The sequence below is a fragment of the Ochotona curzoniae genome, unplaced genomic scaffold (assembly GCF_017591425.1).
Source record: "Ochotona curzoniae isolate NIBS_2020 unplaced genomic scaffold, NIBS_Ocur_1.0 scaffold_3208, whole genome shotgun sequence".
NCBI classification, from domain to species: domain Eukaryota; kingdom Metazoa; phylum Chordata; class Mammalia; order Lagomorpha; family Ochotonidae; genus Ochotona; species Ochotona curzoniae.
Window position 1 is genome coordinate 2,888,139 of NW_024467106.1, and position 12,632 is coordinate 2,900,770.

The 12,632-nt window shown below is 53.5% G+C and overlaps 1 protein-coding gene across 2 annotated transcripts in view; it reads left to right on the forward strand.

Annotated features, from left to right (window-relative positions):
- Nucleotides 1–12,632, forward strand: part of MED27 (mediator complex subunit 27) — a 167,068-nt gene that overhangs the window by 48,058 nt on the left and 106,378 nt on the right. For both annotated transcript variants that reach the window (XM_040963762.1, XM_040963763.1), the window contains exon 3: nt 11,142–11,272. In XM_040963762.1, coding sequence (XP_040819696.1) covers nt 11,142–11,272 — 131 coding nt within the window. The remainder of the gene's footprint in view (nt 1–11,141; nt 11,273–12,632) is intronic.

Below are 12,632 nucleotides of genomic sequence, written 5' to 3' on the forward strand. Positions count from 1 at the left end.
TCTGGTCTTTAATCCCAACACTGCTCCAGCCACCAGGGACATGGCTAGGCGGCTAGGGAGACCTCGGCCTTCTAAAGGCAGAGGGCATTTCTTTGCGTGTCTACCGCGTCTAGCAGTCTGTTCTGCGTTGGACAAGCTAACCTGTTCTCCCAGGAGGGACGAGAAGCCCCTGTGTTAAACACTCTTGTGGCATACCATTTATGAAAAGAGAAAAGATAGATACACCGAAATCAACAAATGAAGACATGAAAATGAAAACCTGGATTCTCATGTCTTGTAATGTCAACCCTCTAAGACGTGTTTCAGTTCTCTGCACGGGCTGCTTCCCGCTGAGGACTGCTCGGGTGGGTGTGGTGGGAGGCGGAGTGTGGGGAACCATACAGCCTCCACGTCCCAGCGGGCTGCTGCCGAGAGCCGAGCCGCGGTCTGGCTGCTCGTGTGGGCTGCGGAGCCTCCTTCACGTCGGGGCTCAGCCCTCTTAGACGCGGTCTGGCTTCCCCTTTCCTTCCCCGGCACGGCCAGGAATAGGCCTGTTTTTGTGTTTCTGCCAAGGCTTGCCTCAGAGCAAAGTTTTCCAGTTGCTGGCTCAGTCAGATTGCCGTTGACCAGACGGCCTGACCTGGTTGATGTTTTCTGAGTGTGGACTCTGCCGACTCTGCTCTGCGTTTTTCATGTGTGTAACCCCCACTAACTCCCGGGGCCCGAGTGTGAAGCCCCAGGTTGCTTCTGGCGTGATCCAGGGGCATTGCGTAGCAGTGTTATCCCCGTGTGGGAGCCCAAGGTTCTTCTGGGCCCGGCCCCGGGTCACACAGCTGAGGAAGCAGAGGGCCTCTGCTCCCAGTGCACACGGCTGCCGGCACACCCACACTCACCTGGCGAACAGTGCACACCCTCCTCTGCCTGCGTCATGGTCATTATGTATGACGTTTGCCTCTTTTCTCTTTGAAGGAGGAAATCCTGCCCTTTAGGCTGCACCTGCCTTGCCTTTTTTGTTCTTCCTGTGCAGGCAAGCACAGTCATGATCTAGAGCACCCAAGACAGACCTTCCCATAGCCCCCACAGGGGTCGGGGGAGAGACCGGCCTTACTGACACTGAAGGAGTGTCCCCCAAGGATGATTCAACGCATCAAGTCTGGGCCTCTTTGTGGTCATTTAGGCTGTGTGCCCTCCGTGAGCAAGAGGGGCTTCCCTGTGAGAGCACTTGGCCTGCTTCTGTAGGGCTCGTACAGGTGTGGCTCCCCTTGAGGGGTCTCCTCGGGACTGGCCAGGGCACCCCTGGGATGGACGAGGGAGGAACCCCGGCTGTCCTGCAGGAGCTGGGAGTGTGGTTTTTCTGGACACTCCCTAGTTTACTCTTTGACTCTTGGTGGTATTTGATCAAAAGATGAACATTGCCGTCAGTTTTGTTGGAGGGAGGTGAGTTTCTGGGTAAGGTCATTTCTGAAAATCCAGAAACAGTTTCTGATGTTTCCCTATTTGCGTTGTGCTTAGGTGATTTTGCTGATTTGAAAGGTCTGTTGGTAGAGAGAGACATCTTCTACCCACTGGTTCACTCTGCAGATGCCTGTGGCAGCTAGTGCCAGGAGCCAGCAGCTCTGCCTGGGTCTCCCACATGGGTGGCAGGGCCCAAGGGCGTGGGCCGTCCTCTGCTGCTCTCCCAGTGCGTGAGCAGGGGATGGATGGGAAGTGGAAATGAAACTTGGTCCCAGGGCCTGTGACATGGGGTGCCCGCATCCCAAACTTGAGTTTGGCTCTCTGCACTGCCACACCCACCCCTTCTGGACCCATCCCATCTCTTAATGCCAACAGGAACTCTGGGTGCTTCCCTCACAGGAGCCTGGCCATGCCCGCTCAGGTGGGTCAAAGGTGGGGAAGGTGCCACTAAGTCTGAGCCATGCACGAGTGCACCTGCCTCTGTCCCTGGGCTCAGGAGGGAGGACAGACCCCCAAGCACTCCGTGGAGCTGGGGCTCCAGCTCTGTGGAGGACAGCCTGGGCCCCGTCACCCCCTCAGCCACCAGGTGTGGTCTCCCCGTTCCGGAAGGGGAATGTCTGTGCGGAGCGGGCCTTCGTCCGCTCCTCGTGTTTCCCGACTCTGCTCCTGGAGCTGTGCTGTGATTTGGGTTTTTCTGGCCGTGCGGTGCATCCCTCTTCTGCGTGTGCCTTCTCCATGCTGCCGCCTTTCCTCTGTGCCCCGGTGCCCACTGCTCACCCCGGCAGCACCCGATGGGCCTCAGCAGGACGCCCCACAGGATGGGAGTGCGCATGATGACGAAGGCCCAGGCAGAGGCGAGGAGGCGCCTCTGTCACGCCTCTCTGAGGAGACGTGTTTCCTCACACCACCGTAAAAGAGGCTTGAAAAATCTGATCATTGTTTTATCTGTGTTTTTTTTTTTTTTGTCTGGTTAAGAATTTTTAACAACAGCCCATCACAGGGTTCTCAGCTGGGGTGTTTTCTGTGATCACCCGGCCAAGCAGTAGTGCTTTAGGACTGTGTTGGGATGGGTGCTGGGTTTCTAGTGCTGCCGTTTTGCTTTACCATTGAAGAATCATTTTGGGGACAAGACAGAGATGTTCAGCAAGATGCTTCCTGCTTGTGAAGCCTGAGCCGTTGCTTGCCCTCTGCCTCGCTGAGCGTGGGAAAGGGCACTGAGCCACGCAGTGTGCGTCTGTAGTGCCGGCCCACCGCGGAGCCCCACGCTGGGTTAGCTGTCGCCAGGCCCGGGCACTCACCGAGAGCTGCGTGCCAGCCTCCTCACTCACTGCCTTAATTGGACACTGGTGAAATGTCTGCATTTCATAAGTATATATTTCACCAGAGTTGATTTTTATGCTAGCAAGTCAAGCTCAGGCTGTGTTTCCATAGAGAAATATTTGCAAAATAGAATCTCAGTGTTAGAAGGAACCTTGGATAGAATTCCTGCCTTACTTTGTAGACTTTAGGCCTTAAGTATTCGTGTAAAAATGCGTATTCTACATGTTTAATAGAAGTGTAAAGATAATTCCAGGATACGTTATCATCCTTGGAGGCTCAGGTGCCCGTTCTGTCTGTCACGTGTGGATGTGTGCGTTGTAAATGAAGTTGTTCTGGTTTGGTGAGTGACAGGAGCACATTGGCCCATCTGCCCTGGGCCTCTTCTCAAAGTACCAAGGAGGCAGCACCCCAAGGTCCTGCTCCCCAATGGCCGTGGCACTCTCGGAGGAAGAGCCCCCCCAGACCCTGCTCCCCACTGGCTGTGGCGCTCTCGGAGGCAGCACCCCCCTCCACCTCCCCGCCTCCTGTTCCTGCTCCCTGCTGGCCGTGGCGCCCTCGGGACTGCCCTGTCAGCTTGCGCCTTGCATCCTGACAAGCGACCCCAATGTCTTGGCCAGGGCTGCTGTCACCACTGCAGTGGTGCTTGTTTCTCCGGTCTAGGGCCGGGGGGCCGGTGGGTTCTGTGTCTGCTGAGGGTCCCCCTTGGCTTGTCCACAGCTGCCTTCTTGCCATGTCCTGACACGGTGGAGAGAGTATTCTGTTTCCTTACTGCTGCTTCTCGTCGTGAGTTTTTATTTGAAAGGCAGTGTGACCCCCTGAGAAAGACACAGACACACGGAAGAAAGAGATGGTCCATCTGCTGGCTGACCTCCCAAGTGCCTGCCACCCCATGGCTGCCGGGCAGGCCCAGCCAGGGCAGGCAGAGCTCTGTGCAGGGCTCTCTCATGGTTGGCAGGCGAGGGCGCTTTAGCAGGGCGCTGGAAATTCAGAGGAACCTCCTTTCGGTCTCGCACGGGCATTCTGACCTGAGATGCGAGCAGTCCACACAGCAACCTAACCACTGCTTCCTTCCTCCTCCGCTAAGGGCATCGACCCCCTTCCGGATGCGCCCCCTACCCCCGACTTCATCTAAACCTCATTACCCCTCGAAGCCCTACTGCCTGTAACACCGCACTGCGCGTTGGTCTCTGACAGGAGAATGTAGGGGAAGTTGTGTAGGGCACGCAGGAGCACTCTGCCCGGAGCACTAGGAGACGCTGTGGGGCACGCAGGAGCACTCTGCCCAGAGCACTAGGAGATGCTGGGGCACGCAGGAGCACTCCCTCCGCCCAGAGCACTAGGAGACGCTGTGGGGCACGCAGGAGCACTCCCTCCGCCCAGAGCACTAGGAGACGCTGTGGGGCACGCAGGAGCACTCCCTCCGCCCAGAGCACTAGGAGACGCTGTGGGGCACGCAGGAGCACTCCCTCCGCCCAGAGCACTAGGAGACGCTGTGGGGCACGCAGGAGCACTCCCTCCGCCCAGAGCACTAGGAGATGCTGGGGCATGCAGGAGCACTCCGCGCAGAGCACTAGGAGACGCTGTGGGGCACGCAGGAGCACTCCCTCTGCCCAGAGCACTAGGAGATGCTGGGGCATGCAGGAGCACTCTGCCCAGAGCACTAGGAGACGCTGTGGGGCACGCAGGAGCACTCCCTCCGCCCAGAGCACTAGGAGACGCTGGGGCACGCAGGAGCACTCCCTCCGCCCAGAGCACTAGGAGACGCTGGGGCACGCAGGAGCACTCCCTCCGCCCAGAGCACTAGGAGACACCCCGACCTTTCTCTTCCCTACATGCTCTCAGACCTTGTGGAGCATGAGTGCTGGGAGCAGAGCTAACGCAGAGGCAGGGAGCAGGTCACACCCTGGGGCTCCTCCCGGCTGTGCTCCCCCTGTCTGCGGCCCGTCTTTGCTTTTTGTCATCCTTCTTTCTCCCTTCCTTCCCTGCAGTGCGGTGGTCCCTCCATTTTTAGCAGTACTCACAGTTGGCTGGCTGTGAGTCTGCACAGATGCATGGCTGACATCTCTGCCGGCTGATTGGCATCTTTGAGGCTTGGTAACGTGTGTGCAGCTGTGGTGTCAGGAGGAGTGATCATGGAGATAGGTCTATTAATAAAGGTGTGAATCCTGGGAGGTTCAGGGGAGCAGTCCTGAGCGGCCCTGACCATTACAGGTGTTGAAAAGGACAGAGGCTGCCGCCTGGCCTCCTGGCCCACTACAGTGGCAGCTTGGAAGTTTGTGGGGATTAATAAGTAGGACAAAAAGGAACGCTCACGCTGCTCAGCGGGACAGCACGCCTGGCCCTGATTTGGTGTCCTGCGCTCACTGTCGTTGAAGGGCCACAAATGTGGCACCCCGTGGAGACCAAATAGCAAATAAATTGGAGGCTTCCTTCTTCTGATTTATTGATGCTGTTTTGACCAAGTAAAAAGATTATTTACCATAAAAGCTCAAATCTAAGGGCTGTTTTTTTTTTTTCAAACTATTGGCTATTTGAAAAAAAAAGCATTAGGAGATAAAAGGAGGAGAGAAGCTAATATCATTATCTGATATTTAGATTAAAGCCCCAGGAAAACAGTTAGATTTACGGTATTTTTATGTGGTTGTTTTCCTTGGCACGGATAATAGCAGGAGAACTCGCCTGTTGTTTGCTCAGAGTTATGCTCAAAGGAAGAACCAGAGCGCTAGTATGATGCATGATTCCTTCTCATTAGCTGGAAACAAAACGTATTACGATAATGAGGGGCATAGGTCTTCACAGCTTAAAGTGGTGACAAAGTGTTTCTAGGTTCACCCTCATCTTGGTTCTGCTTGGGAGCTTAATGGGCTGGAGACATGTGGCTGCGAGTGGATCTCAGATTAGCACCACAGCCACCCCAAGGCCACAGGTGCACGTCCCAGCTGCACGGCGTCCTGGGGCCTTGGGTGTTGGTGCGCTCAGTGGCACCTCAGCGGACATGCAGCGCCCTCACGCCACCAGAGGGTCAGTGTTCTGAGCGGCAAGAGGCCTTGACGTCCCTGCCTGGTGTCGTTATGGGTATCAGAGATCTCCCGGGGACGTGGTCAGTAGGTTTGTAAGGCGTGCCAGATGGGCCCACAGCTGCCCCGTGAGAGAGCAGTGAATAGCTGGGGGTGGCGCCATGTTGCCAACAAGTGCAAGATTCAGGGGTTTTTTGAAGTTTCTGTAGTTTTAAACTTTCTTTAAAGTGAGTATTTAACCCTTAAAACAAATGAGGGGTGAAGGTCTCCCCACCGCAGGAATGGCTGGAGTCGGGGGGGGTGGGGGCAGCAGGGATGCTGAGCGCCGGCCCCTTCCTCAGCCTGGTCTCCGCCCCCACCCAGACACAGCACAGGGAACAAATGTCAAAGATGTGCCTCCCTCATCAGCACAGAAACAGATGTCCGTGTGACCCACCTCCCTCCTCGTGTGTGTGTAAGGCTGGGGCTGCCCTCCTTGCTGAGTTAGGCTGGGCAGGGCGGAGGTGGCTCTCCAAGGCCCCTCTATCCCAGCACAGCCTGGGGTTCCTTTCCTGAGCTCCAGCTGCAGGAGAGCTGAGATCTTGGATGTATGGCTGGAGGGCAGTTGGAGTAAGAAATTGACCTTTGTGGCTGAGTCCTGACAGCCAGCACCTGCTAAGCCAGGTGTTTGCCTTCCTGAGAGGCCGGGCCAAAGCATTCTCCCTTGGCTTGTGGCTTGCAGATTCACCAGCACCGCCTGATGCAGTGTGCTACCCTGGGCATTGTGGGGAACACGGGTGGGGGAGGCGCGGGGAGGCCAGGGGAGGGGGGCTGTGCCTGTGTCTGAACCCTCCAGGGGAGTCTCCTGAGTGGCTGGCTTCCTTCCCTTTCCTGGGTACCATGTGCTGTGTGGCCAGGAGCTGTGTGGGTCCTGGGGCTGCCGTCCTTCCTGTGGGTCCTGGGGCTGCCGTCCTGCCCGTGGGTCCCGGGGCTGCCGTTCTGCCCGTGGGTCCCGGGGCTGCCGTTCTGCCCGTGGGTCCTGAGGCTGCCAGCTGATGTAGTTGTAACTGAGTTCTAGCCCACTCTTCACCCAAAGGGTTTAGTTACTGAAAATACTAATATGTCTTGTCGTTGTCTTAGATACATAATTATTATATAAAGCGCTTTTTAAAAATACAGTGAATCTAATCCTTGGATTAGGGAAACTCTTTGTCCCCGCATCCTTAAAGAAGCCCCTTTTTGTAGTGAAGAAAAAATTGTATTAATTGATTTGGCGTATCACCTTTTAGATTTTTGAAGTTAGCTCAGGACTCAGGTCACCTGGTGTGGGTGGAATGACACTGCAAGTGGCCCAGGGCCCACAGCTGCAGCAGCGTGTCCTACGGGGCTGCTGAGCAGTGGGCCTCATCCAACCTCACTGGCCTAACGGGCATTGGCTCAGTGGCCATGACGGATTCACTTCCATTTTCTTCCCAAACTTTGTTCCATTGTAAAACATTGCCTTTGTCTGTTTGGGAGCAGGTGGAAGCATTCAGAATAATTTCTCTTCCTACAAGTTCCTTCCAGTATATGTTGCTTATTTTTAAATCCAAACTGTTGGACCCTTTAAAAACCAATTCTGTGTAGACCGAAGCTATCCGTGGGAGACAGTTAAGTCCGCACTGCAAAGGCTGTAACCATGACTCCTCCAGCTGCTTCCAAAACACGCAGGGCCGCCTGCCGAGCCTCAGGCCTGCAGCACACTGCCAGGCCTTTGTGGGGGAGGCAGCTCACGTGACTGGGGAGCGCAGGACCCCACTGGCGGGGTGCCAGCGCACCTGAGAGAACAGGTGAGGCCTTCCCGATCTAAGTGAGTGTGACTCACCCCTCTGGGTTCCTGGGGCTTTCCCAGGTGAGAAAAAATTACTTGTAGAAAGTTTTGGGTGGAGAACTGGTAGAACAACGCTAAATCACTGGTGGGAAATAAAAGGTTGAAATTAATAGATAGCAAAATAGTTACTGAGCGCTCCAGGGAACACTCAAGTTCCAAATGGCTGCTCCTTGGGAGGGCGGCCAATGAGCAAGGCCCTCCCCCATGTGCCGCAGAAACGGCCCATCCCCACAGGTGTGAAATGGAGAAGTTAAAATAATGGGCTGTTTTATTTCTCTCCATCTTTCATTTTACTCCTGCTGGCGAGTGGAGAAATGGTCTTGGGTAGAAAAATCAGGTTAGAACATTGATAAGTTGCTCTTTGAAATGGAGCTGTTTCCATGCCACAGACATTTGGAGAGAAATATGTTTATTGAAATATACTTTTGTAGAAAATATTGCAGAACCTGTCATTGGAAACTTAGGGCAGTATTTTGAGAAGTGATATGTTCTTAATGCTGATTTGTGGATTCACTCTGAACTCCCTCCTGCCGTTTTAGACCTGTTGGCTGAGTGAACGTTTTCCACGACTCTTTTCAGATCTAAACTGTTTCATGGAGTGGGGTAGCTGATGCTTGAATAATGTATACACCCAGTTGAACAGGAGCTGCCTGTCAGTTTCATTAACTTTGACCTTTTCTCCCATTATAAAGGTGGTTCTGTTAATATTTAATGGGCCCCTTATAGATCCCGACAGTTGGAGCTGTGTTCCTGGAAACGGATCTGTACCTATGATTAACAGATGTCACCTCGTCATTACGCACCAGCTTCCGGGTGAGCGGGGGAGGAAGACTCCTTCCGCCTACATGCGCTCTAGTTCCCGGCTCGTTGGCTATGACAGCGTCCAAGATGGTAGCGCTTTCAAAGGATCCCTTTAAAAGACAGACAGCAGTTAACATGCGTTTCTGCTGCCTGGGGTGTTTTGGTTGTTGTTTGTCTGAGCAGATGACCCCGATGCTGCCAGGTGGGCAGAACGGCCCGCCACTCTGCATCGTTAGCAGGACTGCTCCACTCTGAGCGTCAGCAGGGCTGGAATGGCTGAGCTTGCATGGACCCTAATAGGATACAGAGACCAAGACGAGCCAGGAGGGGGCTTGCCAAGCTGTCTTTCCCTTTAATTCCATAAAGCCCTATGCATATTGCACTCATTGCAAATTCTAGTGGGGAAGATCGAAACCCAGGCAGCTGACATTTTGAAACATTGTCTTTCAAACTTGTACTGTCCCTGGCTTCCATCGATTTCCCATTTAAGAAATCTGTAGGAGAAAACCAAATTTGAGGAAAATTCATTGGTCTAAGATGAGCTGCTGGAGCCACATTACCCCTCCCTTCTCGGCCCCGAAAGGTGCTCCACTTTGACTGTGAACGTGATAGATCTTTCTGTTACACTGGGCAGCTGCCAGGCTCCCACCGCGAGCCGGCGAAGCCTGCCGGAGCCTGTCCAAGTGTGCCTTCCCCTGGGCAGCCGCTTTGCGGGAGCAGGCTGGTTCTGTTGGCTCAGTTGCCGTTGCGTTCCGGGTGCAGGCCCCTGGCTTCCTGGGGAGGCCATTTCGTTTTCAGCACGGTATTAGCCGTGTTGCTCACTGGAGTGGCCAGCTGGGCAAAGGAAGTCCAGGCCCAGGAAGAGCCACAAACTGGGCCAGAGCTTCAGAATGAATTACTGTTTATATGCTTAGTTAATTCTAAGTATGTGTTTAAAAGACCTCGCTTAATTTGAGGAGAGAGGGAGAAACATATTGAATGTTAGAAATAATTTCAATCCAAATTCTTAGCTTGGCATTTTCACACTTGAATGTTTTATTTACATCTGTTCACAATTGGGATACCTTTCAAGGATTGCTTTGTTACAGAAAGGTTGTTGACAGCTCTTGTAATCTGAAATACAAAAGCTCAGGGTTTTGAAAGGATACTGGGGATTATTGTCATGTGTCAGCTTGGATAGAGCTCCTCCTTGACAACGGGTGAGAGCGATGAGTTGTGTGTGAAGTCATGAGATCCCGGCGGTGGCCACGAGGGACTTTGTGTAGCGATAGGAATTTTCTGTGCTGATTGAGGTCTTAGTCCACCAGCTGTTTACCTTGGCCACCAGTCATCCAGGTGTTCTCAGCCTCTCTCTATGTTATGTACCTTATAACTCAGGAAGGTGTCTTTTTTTAAAGTCTTGTTTGGGCTAGAAGCAGGCAGCAGCATTTCTCTTCTCTGGTAGGAACGTTGAAACACTACAGAGAATCAAATGATCTGTCCTCGGCAACGTCGCGGCTCAGCAGTTTGTCCAGGAATAAAGACAGGAGGCTGGCTCGAAGCCTGTTGGAAATGTGCTGCCTTCTGCCTGGTTGGGTTCTCCATCGCCCCTAAGTGGAAGAGAAGGTGGCTTCCCATGCTCTCCCTTCAGGGAGCCCAAATCTACTGACAGACATTGCCAGATCATCCAGGAGCTTGTTGTCCATTGAAGACAGTAGCCCAGTGGGCCTGAGGGGGCCTGCTTGCAGTGCGTGTGTGTGTGTGTGTGTGTGTGTGTGTGTGCGCGCGCGCGCGCGCGTGCGCGCTGGGTCAGATTGCAGTCATGGTTTGCTGTCATAGACCTCAAGTTATGTGTTTCTTGGTATAAAATGAGACCTGATAATAGTGAAGTTCCAAAACGAATTTTATCTCGAAGGAAACCTGAGTCGTATCTCAGAGGGAACAAGTGCTACAGACTTGGAAGCTATTTACAAGAAAGTACATGAATAGTAATAAAAATTTAAGGAAGAGTGAGAAGGGCCCAGCGTGGTAGCGTAGCCGCTAAAGTCCTCGCCTTGCACATGCCAGGAATGAACCAATGGACAGAAGAGATTCTTCTGTGTGTCTCCTCCTCTTTGTATCTGGTTTTTCAATTAAAAAAAAAAATTAAAAAAAAGAAGAGAAGATTTTGATCCCAAAGCTGAGACATGACTTGCCCACACGCTGCATCCAAGGGCCTGGTGCAGACCGCGGGTCGGCCTGCTGAGCTGCTGCCTGGGGGACCTGGTCTGTGCTCCCAGCAGCAGCCCCAGCTCAGCCCTGCTGGTCGTGGCTGGTCAAGACAGGTGCTGTCTCCCTCTCAAATAATTTTTTAATACTTACAATTAAAGAAAAAGTTACCAAACTATCCTAGTAGTTAGAGAATCATTGTAAGTGTTTTAGAGAACATCTTTTTAAGCGTTCCTCTGTTTCTGGAGTAACTTTTTAAGCATTAAACGCAATGGTGTTCCGAGGTCTTTCCATATTTTAAGTGATCTCCCAGTTCCCTGTTGAGCGTCACGCTGGCCTCCTGCTGCTCATCGTTGTGTAACACTGTGATAACACTTGATTCATCCTTCTTGTGTAGTTTGGTTTCCTCCATGCAAATACTTCTGCTGACACAGAGTGTAAGTAGCTGTATTTGAAGCTGTGTGTGTTGGTGGCTGCCTGGCCTGCCCTGCCCTTACTAACACTGTTTTCTCTCATCCTCCCTCTGCCCACAGCTGCAGTACCACGCCGGTCTGGCCTCTGGCCTTCTCAATCAGCAGTCCTTGAAGCGCTCAGCCAACCAGATGGGCGTGTCTGCCAAGCGTCGGCCCAAGGCCCAGCCCACGACTCTGGTCCTGCCGCCACAGTGAGTCACAGCTCGGAGAGCACTGTGTCCGAGGGAACTCTCTTTTGTGTTTGCTTTTGGATAGTGGAGTATTTTTTTTTTCCAATTTGTGTTAACATTTGTTTATCTGAAAGAGTTACACAGAGAGACAGGGTGAGAACGAGTGAGAGAGAGGTCTTGGCTCTGCTGGTTCATTCCCTACTGGCTGCAAGGGCCAGGACCGGGTCAGACCGCAGCCAAGAGCCTAGAACTCCACCCAGATCTCTCGTGTGGGTGCAGTGGGCCGAGAAGTTGAGTCATCTGCTGCTGCTCTCCCTGGGCCTTAGCAGGAACCTGGTTCAGAGTTGGATCCACGAGAACTTGAACTAGCATCTGTGTGGGATGCCAGCATTGCAGCTAGCAGCTTAACTTGCTGCTGCAGCACCAGTCCCTAAACTTTTTTTTTTTTTTTTTAAGAAAGTGTTTGTTAGGCCTTGAAACAGAGTAGGATGGTAGTTTAATTTGTGGAGAGCTGTGGGAGCCTCTGCGTGGACCACTGCTCAGCTTCTGCACATCCTGTGTGCAGGTGTCTGCGGCCCTCACCGCTTCGGTTCCCTGTCACAGCCCGGAGTGGTGGAGAGCATCTCTGCGGGCCCTGGGAGAACTGGCTGGAACCGGGCGAACAGGCTCGGCTCTTCTGTCTTTGAATGGCAGCATGTGTGCTTGCCTCTCTCCCAGGGAGAGGGTGACAGTGCACTGAGACTTATGGGATGCCTGGTGACATGATTTCTTCATGTGTGTTCATACATGAGTTGCCCAAGACCCTGTCCTCTCCTTCCTCCGCATTGGGAGGTTTTCAGCGGCTACTTTTCTTGTCCTGGACCTTTATACAAACAGGAGCATTCTGCTGTCATCTTCTGTATCAGCTTCTCCATCAGTCCCAGGGCTGCCCTTTCCTAAGGCTGGGCTCGGGCTTGGCTCGCCTTGCCCCCCGCTGCCCTGTCCTCTTTCGTCTCCCTGCTTCGCATCCTGTCTCAGTTGGCATTTTTCCGTTTCTAGTTCAAAGGAGTATCTCCCAGGAGAGTCAGGTGTCTGCCTCTGCCCACAATGCTAATGTGCCTGCTGTGTGCCAGGCCCTGTCCTAGGCCCTGGGCACAGATTAAGGGGCAACACAGACACTGTCCCAGCTCCTGGAACTTTTCGTTTAGTAAGGGGCGTGGGGGAAAGGCATGGGCGTTGGGGAAACTGCTTCAATCAGTTGGTCAGTGAGGGCCTCTGCAAAGAGGTGATGTGGAAGTACAGACTGGGACTGAGGAGGAGAAAGGGCCCAGGAGAGCTGGAGAGGCCGTGGGAGAACTTCCCCTGGGGCTCTGCCTGCAGCCAGTGGACGCTCCTGGGCCAG